The sequence below is a fragment of the Schistocerca piceifrons genome, chromosome 4 (genome assembly GCF_021461385.2).
Source record: "Schistocerca piceifrons isolate TAMUIC-IGC-003096 chromosome 4, iqSchPice1.1, whole genome shotgun sequence".
Classification (NCBI taxonomy): domain Eukaryota; kingdom Metazoa; phylum Arthropoda; class Insecta; order Orthoptera; family Acrididae; genus Schistocerca; species Schistocerca piceifrons.
The window spans coordinates 771,118,945-771,137,404 of record NC_060141.1 but is presented as its reverse complement, the minus strand read 5'-3'; the positions used below and the strand labels follow the sequence as shown (position 1 = coordinate 771,137,404).

At 39.1% G+C, this 18,460-nt stretch overlaps 1 protein-coding gene across 3 annotated transcripts in view; it reads right to left on the bottom strand.

Moving 5' to 3' along the window:
- Nucleotides 1–18,460, bottom strand: part of LOC124794710 (ADP-ribosylation factor GTPase-activating protein 1) — a 77,024-nt gene that overhangs the window by 11,051 nt on the left and 47,513 nt on the right. For 2 of the 3 annotated variants that reach the window (XM_047258289.1, XM_047258290.1), the window contains exons 7-9: nt 7,994–8,053; nt 7,788–7,918; nt 3,302–3,418 (exon numbers count right to left, since the gene is read on the bottom strand). In XM_047258289.1, coding sequence (XP_047114245.1) covers nt 3,302–3,418; nt 7,788–7,918; nt 7,994–8,053 — 308 coding nt within the window. The remainder of the gene's footprint in view (nt 1–3,301; nt 3,419–7,787; nt 7,919–7,993; nt 8,054–18,460) is intronic. The other variant, XM_047258291.1, reaches the window with a different exon arrangement.

Below are 18,460 nucleotides of genomic sequence, written 5' to 3'. Positions count from 1 at the left end.
AAAGCTGGCCATTCTGTAGCGCAAACTCCAAATAAATAAATAATTTCTATTGATTCATCTTCTCTCTTGTTATAGCTAAAATGCAAATCATAGTATGTCCAAAACAAGTAAATATGAAAGAAGTCTAAAATTAAATAGTTCCCTGGAGTACAGTGAGTACCAAGCTACAAGCTATATCACACACACACACACACACACACACACACACACACACACACACACACACACACAGAGAGAGAGAGAGAGAGAGAGAGAGAGAGAGAGAGAGAGAGAGAGAGAGAGAGAGAGTCAGAAGCTTTTTGCAGCTTATTTAGGTACCTTCAAATTTTGGAAATCCACACACTAGGTTATCATATCAAGCAAACTATGCGTATACAATAACAAACAAGATCACACTAAAATCTTTTTTGATTTTTTAATATTTTTGGTACTTTAAGTTCAGAGCTCAAGTATTTATCAGCCAAAGCAGCCAGACGCAACTCTCAAAAATTCTTGAGAAAATCAATTTTTAAGTTTTCTGAGCAGCCTTAACTCACTAAAATTAGGGAAATTTTTTGATGAGCCATTTGCTGCAATCAACACTGCTCGTGACCAGTAATCATTGGATCACTCGTTCGAGTCTTGTTTCAATCATAACTTTTTTTTCATTCAGTCTGAATATCTAGATCATTTAAGTATAAAATTCATGAAACATAAGCAACACATATATAATTTTTTTTATCAACAACACATCTGAGTTGAGGGGCAACATACTACCAGAGTGGCATTCATATGGAGAGAGTTAACAGCATCTGTTATTTCCACATGTTTACAAACTTTACACTCTGTGCTGCACATTTATTTGATGACAGTTGACTTTACTTGTGCACTTTATGAAGAATTACAGTGTGGTGTCTGATCACAGTTCCTGTACGATGTGTAATTAGCAATATGACGACACATTTTCCATAAAAGAAATGATCATTAGATATGCATTAGTTACCATATATTTAATGATTTTTATATTTAAATGACGTGAGTATTCAATTTGGATTGGGGGGGGGGGGGGGGGGAGGGGGGAGGACTCAAACCAGTGACCCAATAATTACAAGTATCAAGCACTATTGATTGGACCCTGTGGGCCGTTGAAAACGTGTCCTAATTTTAGTAAATTAAGGTTGCTTAGAAAACTTCAAACTCAATTTTCTAGAGAAGTTTTGAGAGTTGCATTGAACTGCTTTGGCCGATTGATGTTTGAATTCTGAACTTCACGTATCATAAATACAAAAATTGCAAAAATCTGACTGTTGTATTGTTTTTTTGTAAGGAACATTTATAATATCAATCGGAAGCTGCCCCAAATCATGTCACGGGAGACAAGAGAATGTGGAAATAATAATGAAATCCTTGCAACAGAATATATTTTAAGTCATATAATCTAACCACTAAACACTATTTTTATTTGGTTAGTTCTTCATTTTGGACTAATCATTTCTCCACAGATACGTATAATTAAAGTTCAAGTTTCAAAGTGCCATAAAAAAATAACCACTGCTCAGAATGACGTCAAATTTGAACAGCATGTTACTGACGCAGAGGGAGACAAAAAAAAGGGGGGGGGGGGCGGGGGAAGAAAGAAAGAAAAAACTGAATGAAAATTTGACCAATAGATGGCACACTATAAGCATCAGAATATGCGTACCAACACAAGTGCGTCACATTGCTGTTCCTCAGTTTGCATCCAAGATCTCTAACATGACTCTTCATGAAGGATTACATGCTGCTGGTGAAGCTCTTTTATAAGAACAGTGACTGAGTACCAGTAGCTCTGCAGAAGTTCTGTGCACTCAAGGGCATAAAAAAAGCATTGGTCTGATGTCTGCTGAGTGTCTAGGCAAAATGATTACAAAACTTGAGAAGACAGGCACTTTAGAGGTGCAATGCGGCAGAGGGAGGAAAGCAGTTGATCCAACATTTGTCAGCGATGTGGCTACGGCACTGCAACAGGGGTCTAGCAGCAGTGTGAAAACATGCAATGCACAGGAAATTGCCCAAACATTGAACATGCATGCAAGCACAGTACATAAAATCCTATGAGTCACATTGCAACATTGCACTGCTGTCCATACAAAATCACCTATATTCAGAAGTTGCTTCCTGCTGACCTGCCAGTAAGACAATGTTCACTCTGGAATTTCTTGCTTGCATGGAAGTGGACAATGAATGGCCATTGAATATTCTGTGGAAGGATGAAACCCATTTCCATTGCTAAGGACATATCATTACGCAGAATTGCAGAATATGGGCAATGGAAAATCGCCACACACATCAACCAGTACCACTTTATTCTTCAGAGGTGTCTGTTGGGTGCAGCTTGATAGTATACTTTGCTGCAGGGCTTCTTTTTTCTCCGAAGAGGTGAGTCCTGCTGGTCCTATTACCTGTACCATCACTGGTACACACTAAGAGTCTTGGGCAGCAACATCATTTCAATCCTCCGACAGCGTGGTTATGTGGGTACAGTCATTCTTACGCAAGATGGCGCCCCTCCGCACATTGCACACTGGTGAAGTGGCTACAAGAGGGGCATTTTGGAAAAGCTACACTTATTAGCCATCATTTGTCTGAAGTCTGGGCATCCAGATCACATGATCTTAATCTATATGATTTCTGGATGTAGGGTTATTTGAAAGAGGTTGTGTTTAGTGCTACAATTATGAACATAGCTGAAGGCACGGATTGCACAACACATTCTGAACGTGATGCTGAGCCACTCTGATGTGTTGCAAAACATGCTGTTTCTCAATTTCAACTTTGGGCTGAACATGGTGGACAGCATATTGAGCATAATGTCCAGCTCAAATCCTGTCTGTCGTATTGCAATTCACCTGTCATTTATGGCCAATCCTATTTACGTTAAGACACTTACAGTGCCATCTACTGGTAAAACTTTTTTTTTTTTTGTTCTATGTCATTTCCTTTGTGCCAATAATATGCTGTTCAAATTTGATGTCATTCTGAGCAGTGGTTCTCTTTGTACAGCATTTTGGAATGATCTTTAAGAACAACCTGTACTTAACTACGGACAGAAATAATAAATTACCTGTACATCTTTATGAGACAAAAATTTGATCATTTCTCATAATAATTAAAATTAAATTGAAACAATACAGCACAGGAATGCAACTGATTCTTTATGACAAACAGTTACCGCCTCTCAAGCTGACAAAATGGTTTGCAGAAATCACAAGATGTAATGTGTCAAAATTATGCTAAAATCAACAATCAATAATGACCATAGATCTTTTAAGTGTTGACTTACTTTGAAAGCTGTGCCTTCTCTGAACTCCACCCCCAGTCGTCAGGCTCTGTATTTTCGGAAGACTGTGTCTCCTGTTCAGATAGCAATCCAGATGCAACATTTCTTGACTGGTTATTCCTGGGAATGAAAGAGGAAAGAAAAGTAGTTTACTACTGCTGCCCCACCTAAGTAAACAAACAAGTAAAATTTTTAGATAGTTAACAGAATTCTATAACTTTTTCTGTGAAATCATCAGAAGATATATTTTCATTGTCCAATGAGTTGATGCACTTACGTTTTTGCACAACATTTATTACTTGTCTTCATCAGTTGCCACTGTTGTGGGCAGTACTATGAAGTAGCTGGTGTAAAACAGCAGTGACACTTCCAGTAGGAGTGAAGTAACCAGCTATAATCTATCACCCCAGAGTTTTGTAAGCTACGCGTTTTGAGCATAAACTGAATTTCCTTCAGAGTTTGCCAATGAGTCTACCAGCATCCAGCTTTCCTACTCCTTGTTTTATGTGGTCACTGCATTTTAAATCACTCTGGATGTCAAACCCTGGATAATGTATGGCTGTTACAGTTTCCAGCAACTAATCAAGTGTTTAACCAAGTAATAATGGCTCTTTCTGTCTACTTAAGTGTATCACAACATATTTGTTTACATTGAGGTTCACCTGTCAGTCTCTACACCAAGAAACAATATTCTGCATGTCTTCCTGCAATCCACTACAATTTTGTACCATTGTGATTTCCCTACACAATCAGCATCATTCGCAAATAGACCTATGGAACTTCCAATTTATCATTATATTTATTATGAATAGTCGCTTCGGTGGGCCTGAGAAAATCAGATTGGATCATAAAAGGCAGGAACAGGATACACTTCAGGAGGAATGCACATGACACAGGCCTTCCAAGCCAGAGTGACAGTGAAGAAGAAAAATAATCCTATAACTCTGCATTAATGCTCAGAGTTATGCACAAGTGTCACACCTAATGATTTCCCCCTGTTAACAACATCCATCTGCTAAAAAGTTCTGAATCCATCACAAAGCAAATCCAGAAATGCATAACTTATTTTCTTACTATTAAATAACATTGTGAGCCAGAAGTCAAGGAACATGGCGCAGATCTTGTGAACAAAATGAGTGACTCAAATTTTACAAGACTTTTGTATGGGGCCTAAGGTTCTCCCACTTCCAGCTCCACTCCTCCCGAAACCTCAAAAATCTAGTCAACACAATCTGGAACCACCACACCCCCTACAAAACCTTTCACCTGACTCCATCAACCTCATGACCCCACCGACACCCCGCACCCCTACCTTCTACCTATTTCCTAAAATTCACACACCCAAACATCCCGGCCGTCCCATTGTAGCTGGTTACCAAGCCCCCACAGAACGTATCTCTGCCTATGTAGATCAACACCTTCAACCCATTACATACAGTCTCCCATTCTTCATCAAAGACACCAACCACTTTCTCGAAAGCCTGGAATCCTTACACAATCTGTTATTCCTGGAAACCATCCTTGTAACTATTGATGCCACTTCCTTATACACACATATCCCGCACCTCCAGGGCATCGCTGTGATGGAGCACTTCCTTTCACACCGATCACCCGCTACCCTACCTGAAACCTCTTTCCTCATTACCTTAACCAGCTTCATCCTAACCCACAACTTCTTCACTTTTGAAGGCCAGACATACCAACAATTAAAGGGAACAGCCATGGGTACCAGGATGGCCCCCTCATACGCCAACCTATTTATGGGTCGCTTAGAGGAAGCCTTCTTAATTACCCAACCTGCCAACCCAAAGTTTCATACAGATTTATTGATGACATCTTCATGATCTGGACTCACAGTAAAGAACAACTCCAGAATTTCCTCTCCAACCTCAGCTCCTTTGGTTCCATCAGATTCACCTGGTCCTACTCCAAATCCCATGCCACTTTCCTCGATGTTGACCTCCATCTGTCCAATGGGCAGCTTCACACATCCGTCCACATCAAACCCACCAATAAGCAACAGTACCTCCATTATGACAGCTGCCACCCATTCCATATCAAACGGTCCCTTCCCTACAGCTTAGGTCTTCGTGGCAAACGAATCTGCTCCAGTCCTGAATCCCTGACCATTACACCAACAATCTTAAAAGAGCTTTCGCATCCCGCAACTACCCTCCTGACCTGGTACAGAAGCAAATAACCAGAGCCACTTCCTCACCCCCTCAAACCCAGAACCTCCCACAGAACAATCCCAAAAGTGCCCCACTTGTGACAGGATACTTTCCGGGACTAGATCAGACTCTGAATGTGGCTCTCCAGCAGGGATACCACTTCCTCAAATCCTGCCCTGAAATGAGATCCATCCTTCATGAAATCCTCCCCACTCCAAGAGTGTCTTTCCGCAGAACACCTAACCTTCGTAACCTCTTGGTACATCCCTATGAAATCCCCAAACCACCTTCCCTACCCTCTGGCTCCTACCCCTCTAACTGTCCCTGGTGTAAAACCTGTCCCATGCACCCTCCCACCACCACCTACTCCAGTCCTGTAAACCGGAAGGTGTACACAATCAAAGGCAGAGCCACGTGTGAAAGCACCCACGTGATTTACTAACTGACATTCCTACACTGTGACGCCTTCTATGTGGGAATGACCAGCAACAAACTGTCCATTCGCATGAATGGACACAGGCAGACAGTGTTTGTTGGTAATGAGGATCACCCTGTGGCTAAACATGCCTTGGTGCACGGCCAGCACATCTTGGAACAGTGTTACACCAGCCGGGTTATCTGGATACTTCCCACTGACACCAACCTATCAGAACTCTGGAGATGGGAACTTGCCCTTCAATATATTCTCTCTTCCCATTACCCACCAGGCCTCAACCTCCTCTAGTTTCAAGTTGCCACCCCTCGTACATCACCTGTCATTCAACAACATCTTTGCCTATGTACTTCCGCCTCTATGTACTTCTGCCCAACCTCTTTGGCTTCCGGGATTGGAATGACTCCTTACCCTCTCCCTTAAAACCCACATCCTTTCGACTTTCCCTCTCCTTCCCTCTTTCCTGATGAAGCAACCTTGGGTTACTAAAGCTTGAAATTTGTGTTTGTGTCTTTTTTTATTGTGTCTATCTACCAGCGCTTTCTCATTTGGTAAGTCACAGCATCTTTGTTTTTTATACAACAACATACTTATATTAAAAAGTCTTCCACAGGAATCAATTTGGGTTTTGCAAACGACAAATATTGTGAAACTGTTTGCTTGTTTGGGTGTCTGTGAGATCCAGAACACGGTATTTGGCAGTGCAAAGATTGAAGCTATGTTCCTTGACTCCCAGAAGGTATCAAATAGTTTCTCACTACTGCTTCCCGACTCAAATATAAGCTTGCTTCCTGCCTCAAAAAGCTCATGGAATATGACACCAGTTTTGTGATTGAGTTCATGATTTCCTCACAAAACTGTTACATGTAAAAGTAACTTAAATAATGGAATCAGGGTCTAGTAAGAATATGAATTGGGACCATTGTTGCTCACCACACAGAGTGACAGGCAGATTTAAATACAGGCTGAGCAATCAGACAAAGTCCTCCACCAGGTACAGAACCCCCCCCCCCCCCCCCCCCCCACACACACACACACACACAAAATCACACGATTTGCACACACGTGACAACTGCCATCTCCGAGAAGTAGGGCCCTAAGGCTTGGAGAGAGATGTGTGTTTCTTAATCTGTAATCTGATGATATACTTTAAAATGTGCCTCTCTTCTACTCAATGCCTCCTCTACACAGTGAGTAGCAATTCACCAAATTCATATGGTTGTCAACAATAATTTAAAGTGTATCCCAGAGAGTGTATAGAGTCATTTATGTATGACATCAACATCATGGGAATGTCATATTTGTATCTAGAGAGTATCGCAGAGATGCTGATCCAACTCGAATGGCAAACACTATAAGAGAAGCATTGTGCATGATGCAGACATTTACTGTTCAAATTCTGACAGGATATATTCCAAGCAGAGTAAGACAACATGTCACTTTCTCTCACATATGTATTTCAAAATGACCATGACTGGAGCTTACTGATGGTCATTTTCCCTGTGCACTATTTGCAAATGGATCTGGAGAGGGGAGAAATAATTAGTGGGATCTGAATAATGTGCCACCATGCACCGTAACACGACTTTTGGAATTCTGATGTAGATGTACAATATAACTTGATGTTAAAGTTAAATTACATAAAAAGTAATTGTTAAGCTCTACATAATCTTTTCTTGTGTTTCATCTGCATTTAACTCATGTTACTGTCTGACTGAATAAATCACAATTATTGGCCAACTTTATCCATAAGTTGCATTTCTCCTGAGGCGTATGGCATACTTCAATTCCAATGCCCTCCTCATATACATACACATTTTTAATGAAAAAACCAATTACAGATAAATTGAGCAAACTGAGATACAGTAAATAAATGCCCAATTACCTAAGCAAATTGCTGCCCTCAATTAGTAAGGAAGACTTCTCCGTGGATGGTTCTGGGCTAGATTCATTCTGTGGGGCTGGTATGTTTGTTCCTGCTATATCCTTCCAACCACGGCGGCCCAGATCTCCTACCTACAACAGTCAACACTCTCCAGTATTTGCCAGTCACAGAAACAATTCCTTTATGTGTGTATTGCAAAAACTTACCTTTGTTGCTAGATTTGACACCTGAGAGCTAACATCTTCAAGCAGCTTGCCTTCCTTTACCTGATGCATAAAACATAATGATCATGCACATCAACTACACATTGTAAACAAATAAAACTGTAAATGGAATGCGCAAAGCATTAACAGCAGTGCTACTGCCCTATAAGAGCAGCTATTTTCCAGGCATGGTCTAACCCTTGCATGCCACCCATACCCAATGAACTAAAAATATGATATTGTTCCTTACCTTTGATGAATTTCTGAATTACTACTTTTATGTCCAAATTGAAATAGTACAAATTTACATTTAACAACTACAGGTGTAACTACTAAAAAATATGTACATATACCAATAATTACAAATGTGTCCAAAAGTTATAAAAAGAAAATGAAAATCCAAATGGTTGACAACAGCTGAATAACTGTCAAGACTTCCCTCCTAGACCAGAACTGTGCACTCTATACAAGAAAGGAGTACTTCGTTCTTTTAAAAAGGACTTCACCCAGAAATACTGGGAAGCACCAGTGTGTTACAAGTGTCATGTCCCACTCATGCTTGCACTTTTGTAATCAGCAGAGTGTAGGCTCCTGGTGAAGCTTACAATGTCCAACTGCAGAGATACTGTGTGGAGTCCATTTTGGAGAATAGAAACCCTGATGACCATGAAGTAGGTCAGACTCAAACTATACTATTAGCAGAGCTGAACATGCCATTTCAAAGTTTTGACAACAATCAGACACAGGAAATGTCCAGCATGGACCAATACAAGCTCAAGCCATTCCACAACAGGACAAATATCTAGCCTTAATTCATAACAAAATCCAACTGTCTGCAAGACAGGTATCAGTATAGTTTACAACTGCCTCGGGAACCTCAGTTTCCTGAGAAACTGTACTGAAGGCTGCTAACAACTGGTTGGTACACCAGATATTTGGTAGTATGTATCCTGCCCATGCAAGTGCAGGGATGGATCTGTATACTGTAGAATCAGCGTCTTCAATTAAATGAGTATGTGGTCTTTACAGATGGAGCACAAGTTTGGATAAAGCAATGGCTAGGGAGAAAACTGAGAATGTCTTCATAAGAGGAATCATCCTGGAATGTGTGGTAAGCAATTTTGGAGAAATAAGGAAAAACAAAAATCTTGATGACCATATGGCACACTGAACTCCACTCCTCCAAATTTGAGTCTTATGCCTTAACCACCACACTACCTCAGTCAATCATAAACCAGTTTGGACCACAAATAACAGGAAAAATGAATTCTTCGTACTTTAATACTACGGAGCCTGCTCAATGATTCTTTAACCAAATTCATGTAGAGAGAAACCAGTAGCCTCTATAATCATTGAGATGTCATGGAAGGAGACCCACTTTGTTACTATAAAGTGACACAGTGATAAAGTACTACTGTAGGAAGACATACAGAGCTTAATACTTCCTCTCAACATAGATGAAGTACTTAGGAGGAGGTGTAGTTGGTTCAGATTTCTTCTCCAAAAATGGTAATACCCAGCTGCATTAAGTATTCCTGGCGACTAAATTTCTTACAGTGAAGAGCACTCTGACTGATTTCCTCTGAGTCTTATTAAAGCAAACCTGTGATGCACTGGGGAGATACATTGCAGCCCATCAGCTCTCACCAAGGACTCTGCCAGATTTCCAGACAGTTCCTTCTCAGGAATGTAACTGACTGTTAAAGTTTTTAAATGTTCTTATGGAGATATTACCCATAAGCATATGTGGCAGCTAGGGGGTACGCAATAACTTTTTTGCTCTAGTCTTTCCATTTAAAATGCATATCTTCAGTTTTAGAATCCTTTACATGTAGTTATAAATATTGTCCAAACTGGCAATTCCCTTCTGATTAATCTTTGTTTGCTAATGACTGACATGCAGCTTTGAAAATATGCCCTCATTTATTAATTATGTGTAACTTTTGGACACTAATGTATTTTATATGAAGCTCATATTCTCTCAACATTAGGATTATACACATGGCTTCTGCAAGCAACCATACTCTCTTCACATATTTGCTCATAATTTCAGCATATATAAAAATTACAGGTAGAAATTGAAGTTTTAGCAGCACTACAAAAAGTTAAAATGATAAAATAATGAACAAACAACAAAGAATACTAAAAAACTGAAGAACCTGGCATCACAAAAGGTGCACAGTGTGCTACACAGAAAGGCATTTAATAAATATGTATCTTCTTCATAGAGGGGACCACAGCCATAAATTGGCTGAATGAAGACAACATTTTTACATTTACATTGTATATTTATTATGAGCTTTGGGAAAATTTTCCCTTGGTTTAATAAATGTAGCCCAACAGCTATACCCCAGCTTTCTAAAGAGTTCCTAAACATGTTTTTGGAGAGAATATAGACATCGTACTATACAACAGCAGTATAAAATGAAGACAGTATACTTCTCAGTTCCTGGTGCTGACAACTTTCCTATAATCACCGCCATTTTACCTCTCTTTAAAAGAGAGCATTATATTCCTATATGCTATAGGAGTTCAGATGCTGCCAGACAGAACATAGTTTAATTGTGTGTGGTACAACGTACCAAACAATGGTTCAGAAAAAAATTGTTAAATATACAACACTAGCAAATTAAAAAGTCCAAACCAACAAAAAAGTAACAAAAGAGCACCACAACAATGAATTTGCTATCTTAAATTTCTCTCTCAGTCACTGAGAAATGAGAAAACTTTCTAATATTTAGTGAACAGTCAATGGAAGAGCACTTAAGGCCAATCAATATATTAACAAGTAAGAAAACTTATCATTTGCGTGATTTCTTGTAGGTTCAGGTTTTAAAATTAAAGTTAAACCACAGTAAAATACATTTGGGAAAGCATAACAAAATAGACATGAAAATGTCTTCAGGAAACTGGTTTGATTTATACAATAATTATATAATACATCCAGCCACTAAAAGGGAGAAAAGCAAGACCAGGTTTAAAACCCAAACACCCATATACCAAGCCACTATGCACCAGGATAACCGAGGGATATGCTACTGTACTCCACCGTCCAGGAAATGAAAAACAAAAGGTCTAATCATTAATGAATAAGTATTTTTTAGTAATAAAAATGCTTATATACAGAGCAGTTAATTCCAGTACATTTCAGTTACAAAATACATGCCATTCATTGTGCCCTGATTAGTTGATTTAACATATTAAAGAAGTCAAAGACAAGAAGTAGTGTGTAACACTTCTCAGTAGTTGCATTCTTTTTCCTTACACTTCACTTCATGTGTATCTCAACCTAGGTAATAAGAGCAGTCCCACCCCCCACCCACCCACCCTTCTCCCTCCCATTTCCCTTCAATCTGGTGGAAACACACACACACACACACACACACACACACACACACACACACACACACACACACACACACACAAAAAAATTGCAACTCACACACCCATGACCACAGTCTCTGGCTGCCGAGGCCAAACTCTGTCTAGCCTCAGCAGCCAGAAACTGGTCGCGCGCGCACGCGTGTGCATCCATATTCCCGATGAAGGTCTTACTGGCTGGAAGCTCACTTTCTGACAGTCTTTTTGTTGTGCCCGGTCAAAGAAAACCATCATAACGACCAGAAGAGCGGTGTGCTGACTACTCACCCCTCCTATCCGCATCCTCAACTGAGGATGACATGGCGGTCGGATGGTCCTGATGGGCCACTTGTGGCCTGAAGACAGAGTTGCTTGCTTTTTTTGTTGTACAACTCAGCATCTCCACTATATGGTGAGTAGCAACTATCCTTGTCATAATACTCTTTTTTTAACTGTTGTTTATGTTTGTAGGTTTCTATTGGCTCTGTGTTCAGCCTCCTGATGGCAAGCATTGGTCACCTTGTCAGACTTGCGAGGAGATATCCTCAGCAGTGCGACCAACTTTTTGAAATTGTTTATATGGTATCACACTGCAGCTATTTACCCTAGTGGGTGCTAGTTTGCGAGTAATTGATTAAGAAATTTCAGAATTGTGTGTGATACTCAACAGCGTTACAAAACTTGGATTACATAATCCAGTTGCATGGTATAGTTGATAGGATAACAGCTTCATATGTATGAGGTTGTGGGTTCGAATCATCACGTGCACAATAATTACTTTATTTTTAAATCTTTATCGAAATTATTTAAATCAAGATTTTTAATCAGTTAATTGGTTTAAATATAGTTTTCTATTTCTATTCCTCTGTCATCATTTTAATCACCATATGAACTTTTTCATTTGTTTCATTTTTTTCTATATATCATTTTTCCTCCAGTCAGAATTTTTGTGAATATGAATCTAATTATATTTACACATTACAATATTCAATTATCTGAAAATTCTGATCTATCAGTTAAAGAAAGAAAGAAAAAAAAATGTATTTTTGTTACCAGATGTGCAGGTTTTTTCTTTGCACAATAATAGTCATATATACATTTAAAACGTAACATGAATACCTACTGCACTATGGACAAAATCATACAGATGAAAATTTAAATGAAAGATGAGTTCATAAGTAAAATGAAATTAAAGCAAAATGAGAAATAGATACAATGAACGTAATAATGTGGACAAAAACACAGCATGATAAAATAGATCACATTAAATCAAAGTTAATACTCTAAATTAATTAAAAACACACTAACAAAGATTTCAAGTGGAGAAATATTGACAGGAAGAGAAATGAGAGCAATTGAAGAAGTTGGTATTATGATTAAAATTATGTGACAAAGGAATGGAATTAAAAAATTACATTTCAATCAATCAACTGAACAAAAATGATGATCAACATCATTTTGATAGAGATTTAAAAATAGAAAAAACTTACTGCACCTGACGAGACTCGATCTCATACCCTCCTGCATGTAAAGCTGTTATCCCATCCATTACACCAAGCAACCGACTATGTTTTGTGAATTTTTTAACACAATTATCACACAAAATTCCAAATTTTTATTTCGTCAATTACTCACAAACGAGGGCCCAACAGGAATAATGTGAAGCAGATTTGGTATCTAATCTCCAACAAGAAAGAATTAACTAACTCAAGTAGCTGAGGTCCTGACACCAGATGACAAAATGTAGATCCCTGGAGTTCCATGAGAACATGGTGCAGCATAAAGGCATAAACATAGATTTCTCACTTTCAATTTCTACTCCACAGAGTTACTGAGGCATGAAAAAAAACTGTTGCTAATTTTCACATATCTTAGTAAGCATAAACATCAGCTATCCTTGTTAAGCACACACTGTTTAAGCCATAGGGCCATTAAAAAGCATGATCCACTGCTAAATTATAGATCTGATTTCACAGCAAATCTCTCTTAAGGTGATAAATTTTTTTGTTAATATTAGAAATAACTTAAGAGAGGAGTTTGTACGCAGTGCAACCATGAGGGAGAAATAACCAGATGTGTCACTCTTACTCACATCCATTATTGTAAGGACTTATTGTTGAAGTACTGTGCATGTATGGGTAGGTGCAAATTCTCAAGCAGCCATGACAGTGAGACATCAGGATCAATTCAGTAAAAATGTATGCTGAGGGCAGGAATTGTCCGTGAAATATTTATGAGGTCATACACTTTACCACATGGATTGACAGATGTCTGCATTATGAATTGGAAAATGTTAACCTAGCAGAAAGACCACAGCAATGGTTTATGCATGGGACATTACCCCATTTTCTACAAATCATGCAACAGCATCTCATACCAATGTTTCATGGGCAATAGATTGGCCAAGGAAGTACTGTAACACAGCCTCACCTTTCACCAGACCTACATTCATTTAAATCTATCTGCAGGGCCATTTAAATACATTGGTAATATCCAACCCACTCACAATGTGTGGACATTACAGGAGCATGTGACACAATCGGAATGGAGTCAGATGTATTTTAAAGAGCATGTGATTCACTGCGAAGAATGCTTGTAGGATGTGTGGTAACCACATTCATCACTGTCTACAGTGTTTACTTCCACATATCAGACAGATGGGAATGATTGGCCATCTCAACCAGTATTGGGTTCTGAGTATATGATTTTAGGAATTTTCTAGTTTTGACAAATACTACCTTGCACAGGAATTTGAGATACTTTTTATAAGCATCCTGTAGAACTAATGTAGCTTGTAGAGCTTAAAACTTCAGGCATTTATGCAGGATCATGGTAAATAATTTTAACTGTTCTCATAAAAAAGGAATTAAAGTTTCAGAAGTTATGAACATGCCAAGTGCATTTTGTAAGAGAAATGCACACCGTTAAAGATAACACAGGAATGACAGATTAGCTGAAAATGAAGTCTTTTGTATTTTAACCAAAAGAGAATGATTAAGATATGAATAGTATATACTTCTCTCTCTTCCAACAAAATTACAATTGTAGAAAAAATAGATTAACAGAAATAATCCATTGCTAACACACTGACAACTCTAGTAAGGTGTAAAATCTAAATTAACTGTAAAGATGGGGTACAATGATTCTAAGTTTTCTCAAAATGTTCCCCTATTTATCACAAAAGGTCTAAAATCCATCAACAGCAAGATTCACTTAACAACCTCAAAGTACAATGAACTTGTCAGTGTTCCTTTTTTTATTTTGTTATTGTTGTTGTTGTTGTTGTTGTTGTTGGTGGTGGTGGTAGTTTTAATTCTATGGTTTGTAGGACACAGCATGTGTAAGTTAGTTAATAAATAGATATAAATTTGGAACAATGTCTAAATTTACTAAGCATGCTTCTTGGTATAAAGCTGTGGTGCATTAGTGGTGGAGGTGGTGGTATCAAGAGCAGTAAGAGCAGCTAACGAATGAATGAATTTAATTTTACATATTTTCGTAAGATGGGCCTCTTTTTCTCCCTTACAAACTTTACAGTAAAAGCTACTTCATAAAAAACTGCAGGAACTAAAAATACTCAGATAATGAAATTCACAACCAGCTGAAATAACGATAAGTCTGTCTAAACAGAAAGTTCATTGGCCAAAGAGGAGGGTTACACTCAGTTTAAGATTATTAGAACATTTTATTCTGAAATTACGACCATAACATTAGAACATGATGGTATTTTATGAAGACAACACCTGTGATTTGTCGTATGTCTTTTCTGTGTGTGGAGTTGGTCCAAACAAAGAACACTCGTGTGTGTATGTTACAATGCTGAGTGCTAAAAAATTAGATTATGTTGGCTCTTGATACAAACAAGCCACTGTATAAATTGTAATTTATGCATGTAATTTATAGATCCAACTCGGAAGGTGCCATTCAGTTCATGGATATAAGGCAGTGAAATCAAATCCTTAGAGCACTTGTCACCTGCCGTACTATTTTCAGTTCCATCACACAGAACAATAGTGTAAGTAAGTAGTATTTACTGAAATAATACACAAAAGGCATAAGACATTGGAAAGAAAATACCACAAGTGGCATTCTACAACTTTTAAAAAATTAGCTTCACGGTTTAAGAAGAGAAACTGTCCAATTTAGAAGAGATATGATAAGAAGAAGAAGAAGAAGAAGAAGAAGAGTTTCAAAATTAGAAAACATCCTCAAAATAATGATCATTAAAAATGCCCAGCAGAATACAATTATAAGATGGTCAATATCAGGGTTTTTTCTAGGGGGAATGCAACTATATGCAACCCCTTAAACATCTGAAGACTGTTTAAAAAATTATTGGTACACTTGTATCTAGTTTGTAAAATGTAACTTCTGACTTGAAAGCACATTGACAAGCTGGGGTCAACGTGCTGTTCAGAAAAGCTGGAGCATATTTTGGGTAATCTTTGATTTAAAATCTACCTACTGAATCAATTTCTATTTGGCACTAAGCACCAGATTATTATTTGCTGAACTAAAGCTTTGTAACAGCTGCTTAATTTGAAGAAATTTTACTCGTTTACGCAAAAATAAGTATTTTAGAGCCATACAGTGTTCCTCCTCATCAATCTCTCATAGCACTCAGACCCTGCCTAGCCCACCTTTCCAACTTGTCCCATCCCCTAAAACACCTTGCAACATTCCATTACATCCACAGCCAAAACTATCCCAGAACACTGTTATTAACATTCCACCAAAATTCTCAGCCCCCAGCAGTTTCAGCCCTATCGAAAAGCCTCCCTTCAGCCCTACACCTAAATCTAACCATGTTGACCACCTCCTCTCTGATGACTCCATTCGCATCTTTGTCCACATTAAATCCACCAACCACTAACAGCATCTCTATTTTGACAGTTGTCATTCTTTTCACACAAAAAAATTTCTCCCATACAGCCTGGCCACCTGGGAATAACTTAACCTGTAGCAACAAGAACTCCCTTGCCCAGTATGTTGAAGGTCTCACAAAGGCCTTCACAGATGGGACTATCCTCCAGACCTAGTGTGCAAACAAATTTCCCATGCCATATCCCTACACATCACCAATCCTCCCACTACCCCGAAGTATCAGCTACAAAGGAGTGCCCCCCTTCATCACCCAGTACCACCCTGAACTGGCACAACTGAACCACATCCTTTGCCAGGGGTTTGACTATCTATCACCAGGCCCTGAAATGAAGGCCATCAAGCCAAATATCCTTACTACAGCTGTTAAAGTAGAGTGTGTCACTCACCAACCTCCACAACATCGTAGTGCCCATCCTGTGCTATTCCCAAACCCAGCCCCTTGCCACAGGATCGTATCTCTGACAAAGAACCAGGAGCAAGACCACCTCAGCCCACCCGATCAGGCACTTCCTATTTCAGTAGAGTCAAAGACTTATTGTACCCCCATCAGAGACCGGGACACCTGTGTGAGCCGTCATGTCATCAGCTCAGCTACAATCATTGTGCAACTTTTGACATTGGTATGACCACCAATCAGCTGTCTACCAGGATAAATGGCCACTGCCCAATGTGGCCACACCAAACTATGGCCAACAGCGAAGTGGACCACCCTCTGGCATAACATGCAGCTGGACATAATCAGCTTGATTTCAATGGCTGCTTCACAACTACAACATATTCTCTGCTCCTGATGTCATCCCAGGGGCCTCAACCTACAGTATCCTTGTGTCCCCACACCCTTCACCTTTCACATCCCCTCACCCTCATTGTGTTCCACTCTCTGCCAACACACACACACACACACACACACACACACACACACACACACACACACACCAGTTTCTTTACCCTTCTTTGCTCCTCCCCTTTTCTGCTCCACATCCATCCACTTCCTCCCTCCCCCACAGCCTCCTGCCACTGTGCCTGGCAGCCTTCTCCTACCACCTAGCCCCTGCACACACTGCCAGACAATGCTGACTCCACTCCTCCACCCATACCCTGCTATCCCTCCCCCTTCCCTGCCCCACTCTAAATTGCTTCTTCTGCTTGACGTGATACAGTTGCATTGTGGCCAGAGCAACTGGAGATAGTGGTCATGTGGGCCTGATGTGCACTTGGTTGCGTGAATTGTGTGTGTGTGTGTGTGTGTGTGTGTGTGTGTTCCCCCCCTTTTCTGAAGAAGGCTTTGGCTGACAGATCAACGGGTAACAGTCTTTTCATTGTGCCTATCTGCAACTCAATCTGTCATTTTTACTTCCAGTAGCAATCTATCATTAATTTTCATAATATTATTCAATGAGTGTTAGATTGTGTTGGTAATCTGCACAGCTGAACAGAAATTAACTGATGGTCCATACTCCAATAATCATGAAAAAGGAATTTTCGATCTTACAAGCACAAAGGCTTGTGTTGGATGGTGATTTAGGCTGTTATTTTGACTGTGTGGTTAGTTTTGAAGGATGAAGATGATAATGAACCATTTTACATCCAACCTAGCAGTGTAACAGCTGAAAGTTATTGATTCAAAAGTAAACAATGATGGGGAAATGGGATCGTTGCTGTGTGGCAATGCAAAAGAAGATGACAACAAAGAGCTTTCAACTGCTTGTAGCAGTGGGACGGAGGATATTCCCAAATGCTGGGATTTGGAGAAAGAACAGAAATTTTGCAGTAAGTAGGAATGGTTGGTGGTAAAAAAAGACTTGGCTGCAAAATTTTTAAAGAGATTGGCAACTTGGGAACTGAAAGCACATCATGAGGGATGAATATTTCACAGCAGTGGATTTCAGTTTCTATTTGTGGAATTGGTGGAGCTGGAAAGAAATCTCAGCAAATGCTTTTTCTCTGCAAGAAAATACTGATACATAAAGACAATTCAACTCATCAGCATGCAGTTAAAACACTAAAACCTACAAAACTGAGAACTTTGGAAACATCATGTACTAATGCTTTTGAAAAGGAAAAGGAAGTAACTGACAATGTATTTTGAACAAATAAATAAGTCAACAAAAATCAAGTCTTCCACAATTTTGAAACAAACTGACATGTGGAAGTTTAATGGTTTCAATATGGCCTGCATTCTTCAGTCAATTAAAGCAGTTCATAAATAATTGCTTCTGATGTTGG